The 17,556-nt window shown below is 47.3% G+C and overlaps 2 protein-coding genes across 3 annotated transcripts in view; one reads left to right on the top strand and one right to left on the bottom strand.

Moving 5' to 3' along the window:
* CUNH11orf42 (chromosome unknown C11orf42 homolog) lies at positions 1-5,165 on the top strand. Its single transcript, XM_004389071.3, has 3 exons — positions 1-261; positions 3,875-4,673; positions 4,945-5,165. The coding sequence occupies exons 1-3, from the start codon at positions 190-192 to the stop codon at positions 5,073-5,075; spliced, it is 1,002 nt and encodes a 333-aa protein (XP_004389128.1). The 5' UTR covers positions 1-189; the 3' UTR covers positions 5,076-5,165.
* A 33-nt stretch (positions 5,166-5,198) lies between these two features.
* Positions 5,199-17,556, bottom strand: part of FHIP1B (FHF complex subunit HOOK interacting protein 1B) — a 29,085-nt gene continuing 16,727 nt past the window's right edge. For both annotated transcript variants that reach the window (XM_023743028.1, XM_004389069.2), the window contains 8 exons: positions 17,307-17,393; positions 16,923-17,090; positions 13,323-13,402; positions 12,904-13,109; positions 11,740-12,519; positions 8,845-9,023; positions 8,529-8,691; positions 5,199-5,937 (listed from right to left, as the gene is read on the bottom strand). In XM_023743028.1, the coding sequence (XP_023598796.1) occupies positions 5,576-5,937; positions 8,529-8,691; positions 8,845-9,023; positions 11,740-12,519; positions 12,904-13,109; positions 13,323-13,402; positions 16,923-17,090; positions 17,307-17,393 (2,025 nt within the window). In that variant the 3' untranslated portion in view covers positions 5,199-5,575. The remainder of the gene's footprint in view (positions 5,938-8,528; positions 8,692-8,844; positions 9,024-11,739; positions 12,520-12,903; positions 13,110-13,322; positions 13,403-16,922; positions 17,091-17,306; positions 17,394-17,556) is intronic.

Here is a 17,556-nt window from a genome sequence, read left to right as displayed (position 1 = left end):
TAGGTACAGTAAGGCTAGGGAAGTGACTGTCCTCTCCCTACCCAAGGACTCATCACCTAGCAAGACCTCTATGACCTCATGGTGCAGTAGGTCAGAGCTCAAGGCCTGGGGCCTCGTCTCCCTCGGTAGCTTGGGGTTCTTGCAGCAGCCATTGTCCTGCCCAACCCCTCCCATACCCCGCACCGCATCATGTTGGTTAGTACCCCCCACCTGCTGACACTAGATGAAGCTGATGCCACCTGGACCCTCATCAAGGATAAGGTGGGTAAATTAGGGTGGGTATGAGACCAGAGAGAGGAGCTAAATCAAGGGTAGGTCTTAGGTCAGGAAAGCTTCCTGAAGAGTGTGACATCCTAGCTAGACAAGTAGGAGTTATTTACACAAAGAGGGAGAGGAGTACCTGACACGTAAAAGGTACTTAAGAAATACCTGAATAAGGTAATAAACAGAAGGGAGGGTGAATGAACAATGTACTAATCAAAGGTAGAGCATATACAAAAGCCAGGAGAGGAAAAAGAAAAATAAGTATTTGTGAACTCCAAGTGGTCTGCTAGAGTAAAATTCAAAGAGGTAGTGGTGAAAATGAGGCTGAAAAGGTATAAGGGCTGAGCATGAAAGGCCCTTTAAGTGTTTTAAAGAACATGGCCTTTACCTTCAACCTCTTCAGATACTCCCTCCACCTTAACTTTCAAAGAGTGAGAAATTTCGGTTTTAAGCCAAATATGTAGATTTCAAGGAGCACGGAGATCTCAGCTGTATTTGGGATGCAGGAGTCCAACAAATCCCACCAAATAACTTGTCAGTTGCAGGCTGCAAATTTCTCAGGTTGGAGAATTTAGGGATCAGGTTCTGGCTACGTAATTTGAAGGAGAGTAAATTTAAAGCACACAAAGGCGGCAGCCCACAAAGCTTAACAGAACTGTCTTAAAGCAGTGCCTAACAGACTCAAAGAAGCCTTAATGGCATGTAGCTGCCATTCCAAATGGAGTAGCTGCAAAGGCCAGCCTCCCAGAGAAGCAGAAACAAGAGAGCCAAGATCCTCCCAAGTATTAGAGAAACTAGTCTCAACAGTATAGAAGGTTGGTCCTGGATAGATCAATCAGAATTAAGGTGAAAGTAAATGAGGTCTCAACTATTAGAAAGTTACACCATCTCCAAGTTTCAGAAAAACTCCCTATCCTATTTAAATGGCAAATTGTCAGGAAGTCAGGGTAGAGAAGTGCAGAATAAATCACTGGTGGAATGTGGCAAATTCCAGGAGTAGGTCATCTTTGAGTGATCTGGTTTCCTCTCTAGATCTGATGACAATTAGGCATGTTGTGGAACATCTGGATAAATAGAATGTGGCTCAAGAGCTCCCCCTTCAGAATTCAAACCATACAAGATACATCCAGGAAGACAATCTTCCACTATCACTTTCCTAGCCACCCTTAAAAAAAACCAAACCCGTTGCCATCAAGTCAATTCCGACTCACAGTAACCCTATAGAACGAAGTAGAACTGCCCCACAGAGTTCCCAAGGAGTGGCTGGTGGATTTGAACTGCCAACATTTTGTTTAGCAGAGGAGCTTTTAACCACTGTGCCACCAGGGCTCCCAGCCGCCCTTAGGAGACCTAAATTTTCAAGGCCTCTACATTTCATAGAACTGAGCCCAGGGATAAGGAGCCCTGGTGGTGCAGTGGTTAAAGCAATTGACCGCTAACCAAAAGGTCAGCGATTTTGGGAGAAAGACGTGGCAGTCTGCTTCTGTGGAGATTTACAGCCTTGGAAATCCTATGGGGTCGCAATGAGTCAGAACAAACTGGATGGCAGTGGGTGGGAGCCCAGAGGTAGAAGTTCAACAGGAGCAGGTTGTGGTCTCAGATGGTGACTCTAGAAAGAAACAGTCATCCTAGCAAAGAACTAAGCTGGTCAATTTTCCCTATTTTAGGATAACCACTGGGGCCCTCAAGGGTAACAGGACCTAATAAACCTCCATGGGAAATTAATGTCTATATACTATAAAAGAATCTCCAGCTAAGGCAGGAACTCACCCTTTTATCAGAAACTTGGACCATAAGCACCAGATATTTTAAATGTCATACTCCTTATTAGAGGGACCTCTCCTGGAGACATTCCCATTTATCTTACTTCTGCAGGAGGATAGACACAAAAGAGTAAACTTCTGCATTTATGCTTGGTGACTATGCTTTCACTGTGATGGGGTTCAGCATTCTATCTAAAAATACCCAACCCACAAGTGCTCTGCTTTCACCCCTGGAAACCTAGCAGGAAACTTAATGCCCTGTTCTTCAGGCGCCCAAAAGAAGTGTTCCATGTCTCAGTGAAGCAAAAGAGAAGGAATGGGAGGGACATTCCTCTATAAAGATCAAGAAATACCTATTTCCTTGGCCAGGTGGCAAAAGATCATAATCTTCCAGCTACTTCAGTTTGTCCACAGTACAGACACAACTCAATCAGACAGCTACCTTCCTCTTAAGCTAGAGGGCAGCACTTCAAAAATAGCTTTATGTAGCAGAAAGAGCAGCCTAAAGGACAATTGGTGAATTCTACCAGCAGGCCAGCAAAGTGGGCAATGCCATGAGTAGGTACACGGACGTGTGGGATTTGGTGGCTGAGGGTAGGGAGCATAGCACTTTAGGCATAGGGCTCAGACACGAAAGGGGCCCAAAGAGGGAATTTTATGTGCCCTTGCTCCCTAGCAGAACACAGAGCCAGAAATCTCAGTCAACAATATCCTGGATGGGTCAAAAACCATAAAACCTAGGTACAATTACTAGAGATCTTACAGGGTTTCCAGAGTTGGGTTACCAAGCCCAAAAAGGCCAAGACAAGGACAAAACCAAGGGAAACTAGAATCCCTAAAAGCTTGTCAGAACTAGCATTACAAAGATGAGGTCTCAGGTTCCCTTTAAAGAACTATCTTTTTTATAACCCCTGCAGCTAGTACAGATGTATGCTAAGGGGTTATAAATACCATGTGTGAAAGAACATTCCACATCTACTTCTGTGTACCTATTACTGGTTAATGACATCATCCGCCTAACCAATTACCTAGGAATGACCCTTGAGGATCCATTTTCCCACAATCCTTCCGTGATCAAGCTCTATTGATTCTACACCTAAATCTCTCTTAATATCTCACCCATTATTTCAGTTCAGGCCCTTATCATCTCGTGCTGTGAGTTTTCAATACTCAAACTGATCTCTCTACCTCTCCTTATCTCATGCCTTCCTATTCAAAATTTGCTTTCTTAAACACCTGATACCGCCCTTCAAGTGGCTTCCCATTGCCCTCAGGATAAAATTTCAGTCACTTAGCAAATCAAAAGGCCTTTCATAATCTAGTTCCTGTCTGCCTCTCCTTCTTCAGACCCTACATTAATATGAAATTATGTGTTCCTGAACGTGCCCCTCTTGGCTGCAAGTTCAGGCGTTTTCACTGGTTATCCCCTCTGTCTGAATTGACCATTCTCCTACCTCACTAATTCCTTCAAAGCTCAAGTATTACCACTTAGAAACCATCTTTGGTCCCCTTTCTATCAAAGACAAAGACTGTTAACCACTTCTGTCTTCTCCATACCCTGCTCCCTATTACTTTATTTACCTAATTTTTGTCTCCCCCATGAGATGAGCTATAATAGGACAAGGACAAAGTGTCACCCTTTTATGTATTCTCAGTATCTAGCAGAATTTGGCACATAGACATTCGAAGTTTTGCTGCAGAAGAGAACTGGGAGATAAGCAGGAAGTATGACCATTTCAGTACACTGTGAAGATGTAGTTGAACAGTGGGAAGATCTGTCTAGAGTAAGCTACTAGCTAACTCCTGACCCTCACTCAGTCACTGACCTATAAACTGGCCACCTGCAGGTCATTGAGGAGCGCTTTGGGCCCGGTGTAGTGGCAGTACCTTTCCTGTCAGATGCAGCCTGCTATGACCTACTAGGAGTGCTAGTGAAACAGTCCCGCCCAGCCCATATCCGCCTGGCTTTGCCAGGTCGCCAGGGCCGGCGCGCATTGCAACCAGTGGGGCCACTGCCAAGCCTCCTGGAGCAGGCAGGGTCCGAGGATGCTTTTGCCCATTGTACTCAAGAATACTCACCAAATGATCGGGCAGAGATAACCTATGAAGAGATGCGACTGTTGGATGGACAGCCCTGCCGGATCCGCTTACATTTGGGTGGTCTGCGCAAGAAGGTGGCCTTCCTCCTGCTGCCACCAGGGCAGGTTAGCCTACAGCAGACTCTTCCTTGGCTCCGAAGCACCCACAGCATCTATGTCATCTACCAGGTCTTCTCCTGCTCCTGGCTGCAGCTGGGGCTACTGCCCACAGCCCGTGAGCCCCAGCTGCTCCGGTTACAGAGGTCACTGCCTATTGCCTTCTCCTGCCTCAAGTTTTCACTGCAGCCCAAGGGTGTGCTGGGACCACAGAAGCCCCTGACCAAGGACCCACTGCCCCATGGGGCCAACTGGGTCAGACCCAACCTCGGCATCATGTCACCTCTGGCCCCCACATTAACCCCTGCTAATATCCCCGAAGCTGCCACTGTGCCCCCACCTGTACCAGCCCCACCGACACCACCTCCCCAGGAAGGGCCAGAGGGCAGACCCACCAGATTCTCCTACAAGGGCCGAAACCTCTTCCGGAGGGGACCACTGATGCTGTCAGGTACTGCTAAGGGAAATGGAAATGAGGGATGGGACAAGGTGGAGAGGGAGAGGGCACGGGGAGTACAGCCCAGGAACGTGTGGTGTACCCATGACTATGTAATGGACCCTGGTATGGGAAAGGAAGAGAGGGAGCCGGGGGGTGGGGGTGGTGAGACAGAAGCATGGCCTTGGCAAGGGGTGGGGACAACACAGAGGACCAAAGGGAGGGACTAGGGAGGCAAAAGACCAGGACATGAGTCAAGCTGTGACTATATCCCCAACCCTGGCAGAAAACTGGCTCTTCAGCCCCCGCAGCCCCCCACCAGGAGGCCAGGGTGGGGGCCCCGGGGACCCCGACCGGCACTCCATGTCCCTGCCCCTGCTGCAGGGTCTATCCTCAGAGTTCGACAGCGACGACTGAGGCTGAGGCAAGAGATGCAGGGGGCAAGGCCCCCAAGATCTGGCATAGGGATACTGGTCCCCAATAAACACCAGCTGCTGCTCCCCCAAACCATCCTGGCCCCACGCTGCTTCTTCCTTCTGGGGTCTGGAGGAGGGGAAGAGTACCTATTTTTTTCTGTAGGTTTCATGCCCCCTCACCCTCTAAGGGGATGCAACATAGGACATAAGAGGAACCTTGAAACCTGGCATCAATGTCCTCCAGAGAAAAAATACCCCTAACCATCTCCCCATCCATGTACAACCTTCTTGGGGCCCCAGCCCCATAGAAAAGGGTGGGAAAGAAGGATAAGCACAGAACAGAGATTTCCCTTTTATACATATTGCAATAAGTTCTCCATAAAACAATTCTTCTGAAATAAATTAAAAAGTCCTCTTGCCACTGCCTCCAAACATAAAAAGGAGCCTGTGCCCTGGCCCCAACCCAGGCCACCCATGGCCCTGATTGTCCATGGCAGAGAGTTAAGGATTGAGGGGCCCAAAGCCTGAGACAGGAGAGCCAGAACCCTCCTCTGAAGTATCCAACAAGAAAGGCGAGGTGACAGCATGGGCCTGGGAGATGGCAGCCAACTCCTTGAGAAACTCAGGGAAAATGACTGCACAGTAGACAGCATTCTTGACACGCAGAGCCTCACCTTGGCGCTCAGGTGCCCCGCCCCGGGGGAGCAGAACTGGAGTTGAAGCCCCAGGGGAGCCCCCACCTAGGCCAAGTCCTGCTCCATCTCGCCCAGGCTGAAGGACCAACTGTGCTGCCTGGCGGGCCCTGGTTGGACTGTGTGCGTGCCGCAGGAGCAACTCCCCCAAGGATGGCCTCCGGCTCTTCACTGGGAATAAATGGGTATCACAGAAGTCTGGAGTCAGGGAATCTCCCTTGGCCTGGGAAAGGAGATTCCCCCACCCGCTAGGTTCATGGACTTCTTGACAAGGGTAGTAAGGGAATAGAATAAAGGACCAAATGGGCCAGAAATGAACCTCAGACACCATTTCCTGTCCCATCCCTCAAGATGAATCTGAAGACTAGAGTGGGAAGGAGCTCTTTCTCACTCTAGCACCAAAATGCTGCCTGTCCAGCCTTCCTCCCTCTGTCCAGCCTCCCCACTCAGCTAACCTCCATCTTCAGTCTTCTAAACACTTTAGCCACTTCATTCCCAGCCACTTCCTTCTCCACATCCCCTTACCCTGAGGGATTCTACTACAAATCCTCTCTTTCTAATCACTATTTTACCACTGCCAAGATATTTCTCCTCAAACCCTAACAAGCCCTTACTTCATGCTTCCCATCACCTTCCTGAACTAGTCACCCCCCTCCACGTTACCCCTTCCTATCTATAAATAATGCCCGGCCCCCATCCTCTGCTCCGTCAATACTCACAGGGACCATATGTGCAATCATAGGTCGGTGACTATTTCATTTCCTTCATACTCCACTGCCCTCCAAGTTCTGCTCTCCTGTACCACCACTTCACTGTCTAACAGTCCCTCTCCAATAGCTACCAAAGCCAACCATCCACTATTTGTGGCCAGGAAACTTCATGTCACCTTAGACTGAAATGAACCGTTTAAGACACTGCCTATTCTCCTAGATTCTAACCTTTCTGCCTAGATTCCTGACTCTGGATCTATGCCCACTATCTAGGGTCTAGATTCTAGCCTCTAAATCACTATACAGCCCGTACTGCCTACCCTTAATACTGGCTACACAGAGATGCTATACACTTCTATTAAACATGGCATTCAGAGCCCTTCACAAGCAGGCTCCACCTACTCTCTCCAATCTCTTCTCAAAACTCTCCATACCCACTCTGCTTTTGCATTCACACCTATCTGCTCTCCCTGAAACCCCCCAAGCAGTCTGCATGCTTCCGTAGCTCCCTTTGCCTAAATTTTGCTCTCCCCACTTTTTTCAATCCTTCCTGGATGAATTTTACTATCCCCGCCTCTCTGGAAAACCTCCTCTGATTTCCTCTCCACTAACTTCCTATTTTACTGCCCTTACTACATCATACGTTAGTAATTTGTTTACATGTCTTCTACCTCTTGCTCTAATCCACGAGCTTGGAGTGTGACTTATTTACCTTTGTATCCCTGGGCCCTCCACAGTGACCACAGTGCCAAGGCAGTGGAAACAAGAATATTCACAGTACTGGACCAGGAGGAGATCATGTTAAGGCATTTCCCATGGAATTTCCAACGGATCCTCACAGCTGTGTGGTACTCTTCCCAACCCATACACTTTTCTCCTTAAGCTGCCATCTCACCTCTGTTCTCTTGCTCTCAGCATATTATTATGACTAGCAAATAATGGATGACACCAGTTCTTTAACCTTCCTCACTCTTCACAACTCTATTCGTACGTGTCATTTTCTCTTTATTCCCTCTTCACTTGCCGCAGAGGGGTGAAAAAACAAACCTACAAAGCCCTTTTTCTGTCCAAATTCTTACTGGTGTCCTGGAATCCATTATTTCCACCATCTCTGGGACCTTATTACCTCAGTTATTACCATCCCCTAGTTACTCTACAGATTGTACGTTCTTTGAAGGCAGAGACCATGTCTTTATCTCACTGAATCCTCTATACCAAGTGCCTAGCATATATAGCAAGTGCTCAGATACCTGGTGAATGAAAGATCTAGATTTAAAACTTCATGGCCATATTAGCTCTTCCTTCTTCCTTATACCACACAACCACTCACCATATTCTGCCAATACTTTCTTCCCATTTCTACCTTAAATTCTTCCTTTCTATTTCCATTACTCTAATTCGAGCCTTACAGGTCACATTTGCATTACTGCAGAAGCCTCCTGACTGCTCTTCCTGCCTCTATTTTCTTCTAGCTCCAATTCACCTAGCACATGACCTAACATACTCATCTCGCCACTTCCAGATTCAAAAATCTCCAATAGTTTCTCACTGCCTAAAAGATCATAACTTCTACCCAGTGCAATTTCTACTCTGGGAATCTTCTGCTCTGGTCAAATCTTTCCTGGATTACCACCAACTGTTCCATCACTTTCCAAAGTGACTCCAACTAAATGGTCCATGCTGTCCCCTGAACAAAAGATTAAAAACCTCCCACTCTTTTGCCTACTTAAGTCCTACACATATCTTAAGGGCCATGCCAAATACCATGTTCTTTACCAAGTTGTAACAATATCTCAACCCTATAGACTACTCTGTCCCTTTGCCTGTTCCCAACTCCAAGAGCAATTTTTGCTGGTACTGCTAATTTAGCTCTTAGTGAACAGAGTTATGTTCTATCCTCTAACAAGGAACCTGAGGACAAAAATCAAGACTCAATTTTCTACAACTCCTCAGTTCCTAGCACAAAGTCTTACCCTTAATAAGTGCTCAATTAGCTTCGGCTAATTAGCTGTCTACGTAGGGTAGGGAGAGGGGTGGTAGGGTAGGCCTCACCTAGGGGATCCGAGCGGCGGGGGACAGGTCCTGCTGCAGGGCCCTCAGGCCAGTCCAGCTTGCCACGGGCAATGAGGTACTTCTTGGCTTTGGAAAGCAGTGCTGGGAAGTCCTCCTGGGAGGCCGCAAAGTTCTCAATCTTATTCTTCACAGAGCCCAGCACCTATGAAGCACAACTTCATGATATTTCTGGAAGGCTCCAGACCAACACAGTCCCTTCTAGCCCTACTGGGCATTCCCAGTCCCCCCAGAGCCACTCCAGCTGCGGGCCTGGCCCACCATGGAGCCTGGACGCACCCATGCATGCATCGCACACCTGCAGCAGGGACTTGACACTGGGCTGGAAGACCATGTTGGTGTTGAGCAGGAAAGAGCGGAGCAAGGGCTGGGGGTGACAGGCCAGCTGGGCCACCAGCCCCGTCAGTAGGAAGTTGACATAGACGGAGTTCTGCAGCATGTTCTCAAGTTTGGCAAAGAGCACAGCCATGAAGGGGCCTGGGGGGGTGGGCACAAGGATACAAGGCCTGAACACAATGCATATCGCAAGCATTCCTCCCAAACCAAGAGACCCCACTAGATGAAAATTGTTTGTATGTCAGCCTCTGGGTATGTTTAAATATCCCATGACCACGTATGCTGGACAAGATAAAATGGAAGACACCACATGGATCCACAAGAGTCCAGATACCAGCTTTACACACATTCAAGCTAAAGAGCCAGACCTTAGGCTCTGGAGTCAGCCCTAGTCAAATTTTAGCTTTATCCTTTACTAGTTATATTATTTGGCAAATCAAAACTCTCTAAGTTTCAATTTCCTACTTGGTAAAATAAGAAAATACACCTACCTCATAAGGTTACTAAGAGGTTCAGTGAGATAGTTATCGATATAAAGCATTTAGCCCAAGATTTGGAAAAGTGTACGTGTTCAATATAGGCTACATAATATTTCTCAGTTTTTAAAAAAAGCTTCACCCAAGAAGGAAAAAAGAAGAAAGAGCGGGCAGGGAAAGTGATTAGAACCAAAAAGAAAAATCAGGTTACATACAAGACACTGGGTATCACTAGACCTGGGTCAGAAAGAAAAGTGTAGCTAAGGCAAAGAAAGTGACAATGTGGGCCAACTTAAAGTTAGGAGAGAACTCTTTGGGGGACCAGAGAAGAAATCAGCTCTGTTCTTCAGGAGCTGGAAACCAAGAAGGTGGAATGAAAAAGGACAGCATAGTCAGGATCAAAGAAAACTGATTCAGGACAGACTCATTGATAGAGGAGAAGGTTAACAGAAGGGATTAGAAGGATCTGCTGAAACAACTGACCTCTAACTGAGCCAGATCACCAGGACTAAGACTCTAGAACCATTACAGTCTTTCTAATCAGAAATTGGTGAGGGAAACGACGTGTATCTAAGAACTGCATTATGAACTGAGACAGAACAAGGAAGGGCAAAAGGAGGTGTCTTGAAAAAGATCCCAAAACATCTCTTACTCCAGATGCACATAACTAGCCTTAGCTCTAAAACAACTCTACTTTAACAGGTTCCTAAGATACCTCATAACTTTGTCCTATTCCTCTCTCTCCCTGGAACTTTGCTGCAAGAGGCAATTAGTAAAGCTCAAATAAGCTTAAAACCCATTGCCATCGAGTTGATTCCGACTCATAGCAACCCTACAGGAGAGAGTAGAACTGTCCCACAGAGTTTCCAAGGCTGTAATCTTTACAAAAGCAGATTGCCATATCTTTCTCCCATGGAGCAGCTGGTGGGTTCGAACTGCCAACCTTTCAGTTAGTGCCAAGAGCTTAACCACTGCACCACCAAGGCTCCTATCAAATAAGCTTACCAAGAGGAAAAAGTGCAGAAGCTTCAATTAATGCTTCCAGACTACGGTAAAACCTGCACACCATCTTCTAATGGTAACTGAGTAGGAAGGAACACGCAGAGGGTAAATAAACGGAAAGATATATTTTCTACAGTCTGCAAGAAGAGGGAGTTTGCATGACTCCAGGGTAGAAGTCCTGATGCTGTGCAAGCAGGAGAGAAACATATCCCAGGCCCAGTCAGGACAGGTAGTGATGATGGTATGGCAACTTGACTACAAACAACTGGAAGATGGGTGGTTGCCTCAGGCAACTTAAATCTACCAGGCATCCAGAGATGATAATCCTAGTGAAAAGCTACCACTTGCTGAGTTCTCAGTGTACCAGCATTGTACCTAGTGATTTACATGCATCAATGTCATAGAAGGGTTGCTAACTCAAGGTATGTCTAATCCAAAGCCCGTGGTCTTAGCACACCTTCCCAGAGGTGTTGTTTTTGCTTGTTTTTTTTTTTGTTTGTTTGTTTGTTTGTTTGTATTTTTACTGGTGCAGGGTGAGGAGTGCGGATAAGAGCAGGATGAGGGCTAGGCTAGGTAGGGCTGGCTCTAAAGCAAAAACAGACAGGAGTTAGTCCAGCCACTCTGGTCAGGTCTAGCTCCATGGGCATCCTAGAGCATCCAAAGGAACTCAGCTGGGGAGCACAAAGCCACACTTTGTCACTTGCCCTGAAAAAGGTATTTTACCTTATCTGTTTCAATTCTTACTACTAACCATAAATCTCTAAAAAAGTCTCACTGGGTAGTCTTGGCAACTAACAAGGTACAAGGATGCGGGGTGGGGAGACGGAGGCAGGAGAAACTTGAAATTGGATCTTTAAAGAAGCAGGGAGGAAGGAGCCCAGGGAAGAGCAGGGGAAGGGCACCAGAAAAGCGGACCCTGGGATCACAGGAGAGCCGACAGCAGACCCAATACCCAGGCAGATATACTGGTAGGAACCATATGATTCCCAACAGAGAGATGCCGGTACCTCTCACACAAGATAGCACACATGCCTTCCATAAGGGTCATTGCTGTGATTCACCAAGAGACATCAAACACAGAATATCTTGATCACAAATCCCGGGAACCAGCCAGACTGGAGGAAGAGGAGGAACATGCACAGAGGATGGACGTACAAGGCTCAGACTTAAGTAAGTACTCAAATCAGCATAAGCGTGGAAAACATACAGATAGAGACAGATGACATGATATGTATCTTGGAGTGACCCAAGCAGAATGTATGAGGGGCTACGCAAGGACACAGAAATGACATAGGCCAAGAAGTCTCAGGAATCAGCACAAACATGTCGAGAACATGCAGAGATTACATAAAAAAGAAGACCTAGGTTAAGTAGCTTACCAGTAAAGGGCTGGCTTGGCAGCTGGTTGAGAGTCCGCAAAGGGCTGCTGAGGAAGGGGCCAGGGGGCTCAGGGGGACAGCTGAAGCTCTCGTAGGCCTCCTCCTCCTCAAGAGGTAGTAGAGGCTCTAGTGGGGGCTCTGAGCCAGCCCCTCCATTGCTCAATGCCACCTCCAGCTCCTGGAGCTCCTGCCCAAAGCCCTCTAGTCCTGCCATGCCCTCGGAGGTGCCCTCTAGCAGTTCCCCAGCTCCCTCCTCTGGCACCCGACGAACCTTCTTGGCCCCCTCTGGCCATGGTCCTGGTACCCCATTGAGCTGGGAAGGGGGCAGGTGGCCAGGGCCCCCACCTACACCCCCAGCCAGTCTCCCACTCCCCAGCTCTTCCTCCTCCCCTTCCCCCACATTGTCCCTGCCCTCCTCAGGCAGTAGGCTGCGTTTCTTAGTCCGGGAGCCAACAGGACTGGGCTCAGGAGGGGGCCTCTCGCCATCATAGGGGGCAGACCAGGTACGGCAGGCTTGGACACAGCGGTCTACACCACGACGTGCCTCACGCAGATACTCCAGGTAATTGTCTTCCAGCTCACCAGGCTCCTCTGCTGGGCTGGGCCGTCGACCAGGGCTGGAGGTTGGGGATGCAGCAAGCCCTGGGGAGCGAGGGGCTGGGCCTGGGGGCTCAGAGCCACCCAGGCTCTGCTGCCGCAAGAAGAGGGCCAGACGAGACGGTGTAGAGGGCCGGGGCGCTGTTACCACAGAAGAGGAATCAGCACTTGGGCTTCCAGGGCCTGCAAAGGGAAAAAAACCTAAGAGGGATCAAAGAGACAAAAGTCCAGGAAGGACAGACATTTAGAGAGATTGAGAAAGGGGGCAGAACATGGGACTTATTCAGACACCTGACTCTCTACCTTCCAGATTAACCTTTTCCTCACCCCCTCTCACAACCCCCAACACCAAAGAAACAATGGAAACAGAAGAGTACAAAACTGGAATGAAGAACAGGAACAGCTCTGTTCAGAAGTCCCACCCTAAATTTCTTTGGTGGGGTTAAGGATCCTCACTGCAAGACCCCTCACCAACCTCTCCAAAGATGGAATGTCACTCACAGCCACCTCCTTCCCCTCACCCTAACCCCACTTTTTTGCTAGGCTTTTCCAGAACCCAGGCCATACCCGCAGTGTCCTCCCTTCTCCCTGCCTCTCTGCAAGGCCCACCTCGTGCCCACGAGGCATGCTCTTGACGGGGTGGGCTAGGGGCACAGTGCCGGCAACAGCGTGGGATTAGGGAGAGAAACTTGTCAGCTGCTCGCCCATATAGGTCCACATCACGCACAGCTGGCTTCTGGCTCAACATCACGTGGTTACACGGGACAAGATACCTGGGAAAGACAGCAGAAAGAGGACACGGGCGGATCAGGAAGGAAGATAGGGCCTGGGAGAACATCAGGTCAGTGGAACTATATGGCTAAGCCAGGCTCCAAGAGGAAACACTTGAGCAGCCCCAATACAGCCCAAACCCTCAGCAATGCACAAGGCACTGAGGGCCCTGAGGGTTCAGGGTCAGCCAGTCCCAGTCCTGCCCCCACAGGTACCTGAGAACCAGCTGCAGCAAGACATCCTCACAGCTGAGGTTCAGTAGAGTCCTGAAGAGACTCAGAGAGACCATGCAGAGCTAGAGGGTGAAGGAGGAGGAAGGGAGTCACCACAGAGCTCTCTACACTCTAAGCTTGTTCACCAAATGGGAAGCCCCCAGCCCCAACCCAACCCAACCGCTCCTAGAGAAACAAATGTGCACAGGGCCAGGCACATAATAGTCATTCAAACATTAACTAAATAAATGATCACATGATCTTTGTGGTCAAGACTTCCTATTTACAGACAGGAATGAACCATGTGTCAGACTCAGTGTATTTCAACAGACCACACACATTAGCAAATCCTCTGGCAATATATACCTGTCAGCAGAGACTCCAGCAATACTTAAAGGGACCAAATACCCATAAAAAGAGACTCTAAGAAGGAAACTAACAAGAGACAACAGCTACATAGTAACTAAATGAAGACCTGTCAGCAGGGACTGTAAGTGCACAATAACTAAATGCCTATCAACAAGAAACCAGAGGGAAACTGGAAGAATCCCAGCTGGGAAGTGGGTGGGGCTGGGAACAAGAAGCCTGAGTCATGTCTCCAACACCAGTATCTCTCAGAAGGTAGGATAAAGAAAAGCTCAAAGGCAGCTGACAGGATAAGGAAGAAGTAGGTGGGTCTAGAGCAGAGGAAGTCTTTTGTTTTAGAAAAGGAAGAAGGGTTGTTCATCTCTGGCTAGGCAAGAACAGACACACATAAGCTCTCCCTCGCTCCTCTGAATCCCCATAGCACTTTCTCTGTACTTCCTTTGTGGCAAGTACATCAGACACCTTAAGCTCCCTGAAGACAACTATTGGATCTTAGTCTGGAGCACTATCTAGCATAGTCTAGGTGCTCATCATTTGCTAAATGACTGGAAGAGTTAAAAGCCAACCATACACTGAAAAAGAGATGAGAAAACAGTTTGCATTTTGAACAGCATGGATGTTCAAGAGACTTATCCAAAAAGGTCACTTTAACTAGCAATAGATGAAAAAACTCAAGACCCACAGAAACACAGTATAGTAGACAAAATAATGTCCCCCAAAGATGTCTGCATCCTAATCCCCAGAACCCGTGAATATGAACAAGACAAAAGGGACTTTACAGATGTGATCAAGGTTATGGAATTTGAGATGGAAGGATTATCCTGCATGGTTGGAGAGCCTTTTTTGGAAGAGAGATTTGAAGCATGAGAGGGACTTGATACACTGTGCTGGCTTTGAAGACAGAAAAAGGGGGCCACAGGTCAAGGAATGTGGCTGGTCTCTAGAAGCTAGGAATGGCCCTCAGCTGACAGCCAGCCAGAGAACAGAGATTTCAGTCCTACAACTACAGGAACTGAATTCTGCCAACCCAAGTGAGCATGGAAATGGATCCTCTCCCAGAACCTCCAGCAAGAAATGCAGCCCTGCCAACACTCTGAATTAGGCTGGTGAGACCTATGTCAGACTTATGACCTACAGAACTGTAAGGTTAAAAATCTGTGTTGTCATAAGCCACTAAGTTTGTAGTCATTTTTTGGCAGCAATAGGATACTAATACAGACAGGCACATAGACTGGCTAGTCAGCATGATTCACTTCAAAGCACAAAAGCAGGCTACCTAAGTTACAGTCAAAGTCACACCAACAGAATTAAGCTTGAGGGCTAGATAGTAGAAAGCAAAGCACTGCATGTTTAACATGGACATCCTGAAATCTGAAGAGATCTCGCTCCTCCAAGAACCTGGAACCAAGAATATAAAAGGCTCCTGAGACCAGGGACAAATGGAAAACTAACAGAAATAAGTGCTAAAGACTAAGCACAAACTGAAGAAGAATCACAGAAAAGCAGTTGGGATAGATTAAAACGAAAGGAAGACAGAGTTCAGCACAGGAAAAAATCAACCTCAGAAGGAAAGCAGCTATCCCTAAATATGAACAGGACATTCCATGAGGTCAAACACATAAATCCACGGCCTAACTTCAACACAATAAGAGATAAAACTTTTGTGATATATTTGTAAGATGTTGGCTTATACCAGTAATATAAAGCTATTGGCTTATACCAGTAATTCTTAGGCATGTGTCATAATTACTTTTTGGAACATTTGAAACATACACATGCCCTGGGCCTACTCCCAGAGATTATAATTCAAGAAATCTACGGCAGAGCTTAAAATCTGTTACTGTTGTAGTAAGCCTGATTTTGTTGTACTTGTCGTTATCAAAGCTCCATAGATGATTCTGAAGTGTACACCTGGTTCAGAAACACAAGTCTAATCAGAGTCAGTCTGTAATATCTCACACATACCCAAACTTATTCAGAAACCTCACCTACATAAAACATAGCTATCTAGGAACCTCACCTACCTGGCATCCCACTTCAAAGCGTCTCTAATTACCCAGAAGTTTTCCAGAATCCTTAGTGATCCAAGAACCTCTCCTATTTTAAACACAAAGATCCAGGGACTCCAACTATTGAAATAAAGGAAGAAAACAAAAATAGTCCCAAAGCCAAAAGAGGTACCATCAAGCCTATGGCTAAAACTCATGCTTTATTTCCAGGGAAAGCCTCCAGGTCTTTATTACTTGGAAACTATTTACTCCTATTTTATACACATTTCTACTGGTTAAAATTCAAACTTTTTGCCATGGTCTACAAGGCCATGCATGATCTGGATCTTACCTATCTCTCTATTCTCATCTACTTCCCTTCTCCCCCATGCACACTACACCTCCAGCCACACTGGCCTTGCATTTCCTCAAATATATTAAATTCTTCCCCATTTGATGTGCTTTGCATGCTGTTCCCTTTGCCTAAACTGTTCTTCCATTTGTTCTTCAATAGCTAACTCCTTCATGACCTTTAGGTCTCAGTTCAATGCCACGTCCTCAGAGAGGTCTTCCTTGACCACCTTCCCTATTATTTCCTAAGCACCTTGTGCTTAAAATAATTTTAAAATAATTTTCAATTACTTTATTAATGTGTTCGTCTATCTTCCTCCACTAAACAGTAAGCTCTGTGAATTCAGCAACCACATCTACCTTGCTCATCATTATATCCCCAACACTAGCAAACAGTATGGCCCATAGTGACCATTCAACAAAAATGTTCAGAAGGAAAGAATGTAGGTGAGTAGGTAGGTGGATGAGCGTCCAAAGTCATAGCACCTCAAATGCAGTAAATCCAAAGGAGAGAAAAGGTTAAGTATGCCGGTAGCCACTGGATTATCTATCAAAGCAAACACAAAACTTAAAGAAGTGGTTTCAAGTCACCCATAGCAGGCCACAGAGCCATAAACAGCTGAAGAGAACCTCAGGCCAATGCTACATTACAAATAAAGCACAAAGGAGAAACCTATCATCATGATGAGCAGCCAAGTTATCCAGAAAAGATCACTGTGGTCTAGATCTATATATTACAAAATCTGTACCTAAATGGTTAAAGTTTAAAACCACTGATTTTGAAGTGACTGCTGGAGACAGAGGCCAAAGAAGAAGGGCAAGAACACCCTCCCAGAACAAAGGTCAGAGAGAGAAGATGGCTCACCCAGGTAAGCCAGGACAGAGATAGGGGCCATACCCGGGAGTTGCTGCCAATACGGGCAACGAGGGTGTCAAGGATGGTGTGGGTGTCATGCCGGTGTAACAGCAGGAATCGCAGGAAGGTACGGAGCAAGGCAGGCTCTGAGATACTCCGTAGGAAAAGTTCCAGATAGGCAGTACTGGCGATCATCTCCTCCACAGAGGTCTGGAGGAAGGGAAGGGAAAGTTTGGAAATTTAGGGCTTCCCTACACATACACTGAGCAGAGGGTCATTTTCCCTGAGTTTAGTCTAAGGAGGAACCAGGAGCAGAGAGGGAAAAATGAGGAAGACCCAGCCCACTGCCTCCCACACTGGTCCTGGCACTGAGATAACCATCCCTCAGCCTAGCCCCTAATTTGCCTTGCCACCCATGACTCTCACCTTGTGCAGGGCGGGGCCCATGACAGGCACCAGGAACCCATTATGGATATAATCAACCAGCTGCTTCTGCACCAGGGGGTGAGCTACCTGTAGGGGTGCGAGACAGAGGAAGGAGGACTGTGTGGGGGACCACTGTCTGGAAGGGAACAAAATGGTACAATACCGGAAAGTGCCCAATGGCCAATATGGCAGAATAGCAGAACTCCAGGGAATATACCCTCTCTCATCCCATCTCCCCAGGATGACCCAG

This window comes from Trichechus manatus, unplaced genomic scaffold (genome assembly GCF_000243295.1).
Source record: "Trichechus manatus latirostris isolate Lorelei unplaced genomic scaffold, TriManLat1.0 scaffold00232, whole genome shotgun sequence".
Lineage (NCBI taxonomy): Eukaryota > Metazoa > Chordata > Mammalia > Sirenia > Trichechidae > Trichechus > Trichechus manatus.
Note: the sequence above shows the minus strand (reverse complement) of the source record. Positions and strands in the feature narration are given on the sequence as shown.

Excerpts from the sequence above, each read along its gene's own strand:
- CUNH11orf42 (XM_004389071.3), top strand. The coding sequence starts at position 190 with ATGTTGGTTAGTACCCCCCACCTGCTGACACTAGATGAAGCTGATGCC. Across the intron at positions 262-3,874 it reads GGACCCTCATCAAGGATAAG|GTCATTGAGGAGCGCTTTGG; the intron begins GTGGGTAAATTA and ends GGCCACCTGCAG. Across the intron at positions 4,674-4,944 it reads GGGACCACTGATGCTGTCAG|AAAACTGGCTCTTCAGCCCC; the intron begins GTACTGCTAAGG and ends CAACCCTGGCAG.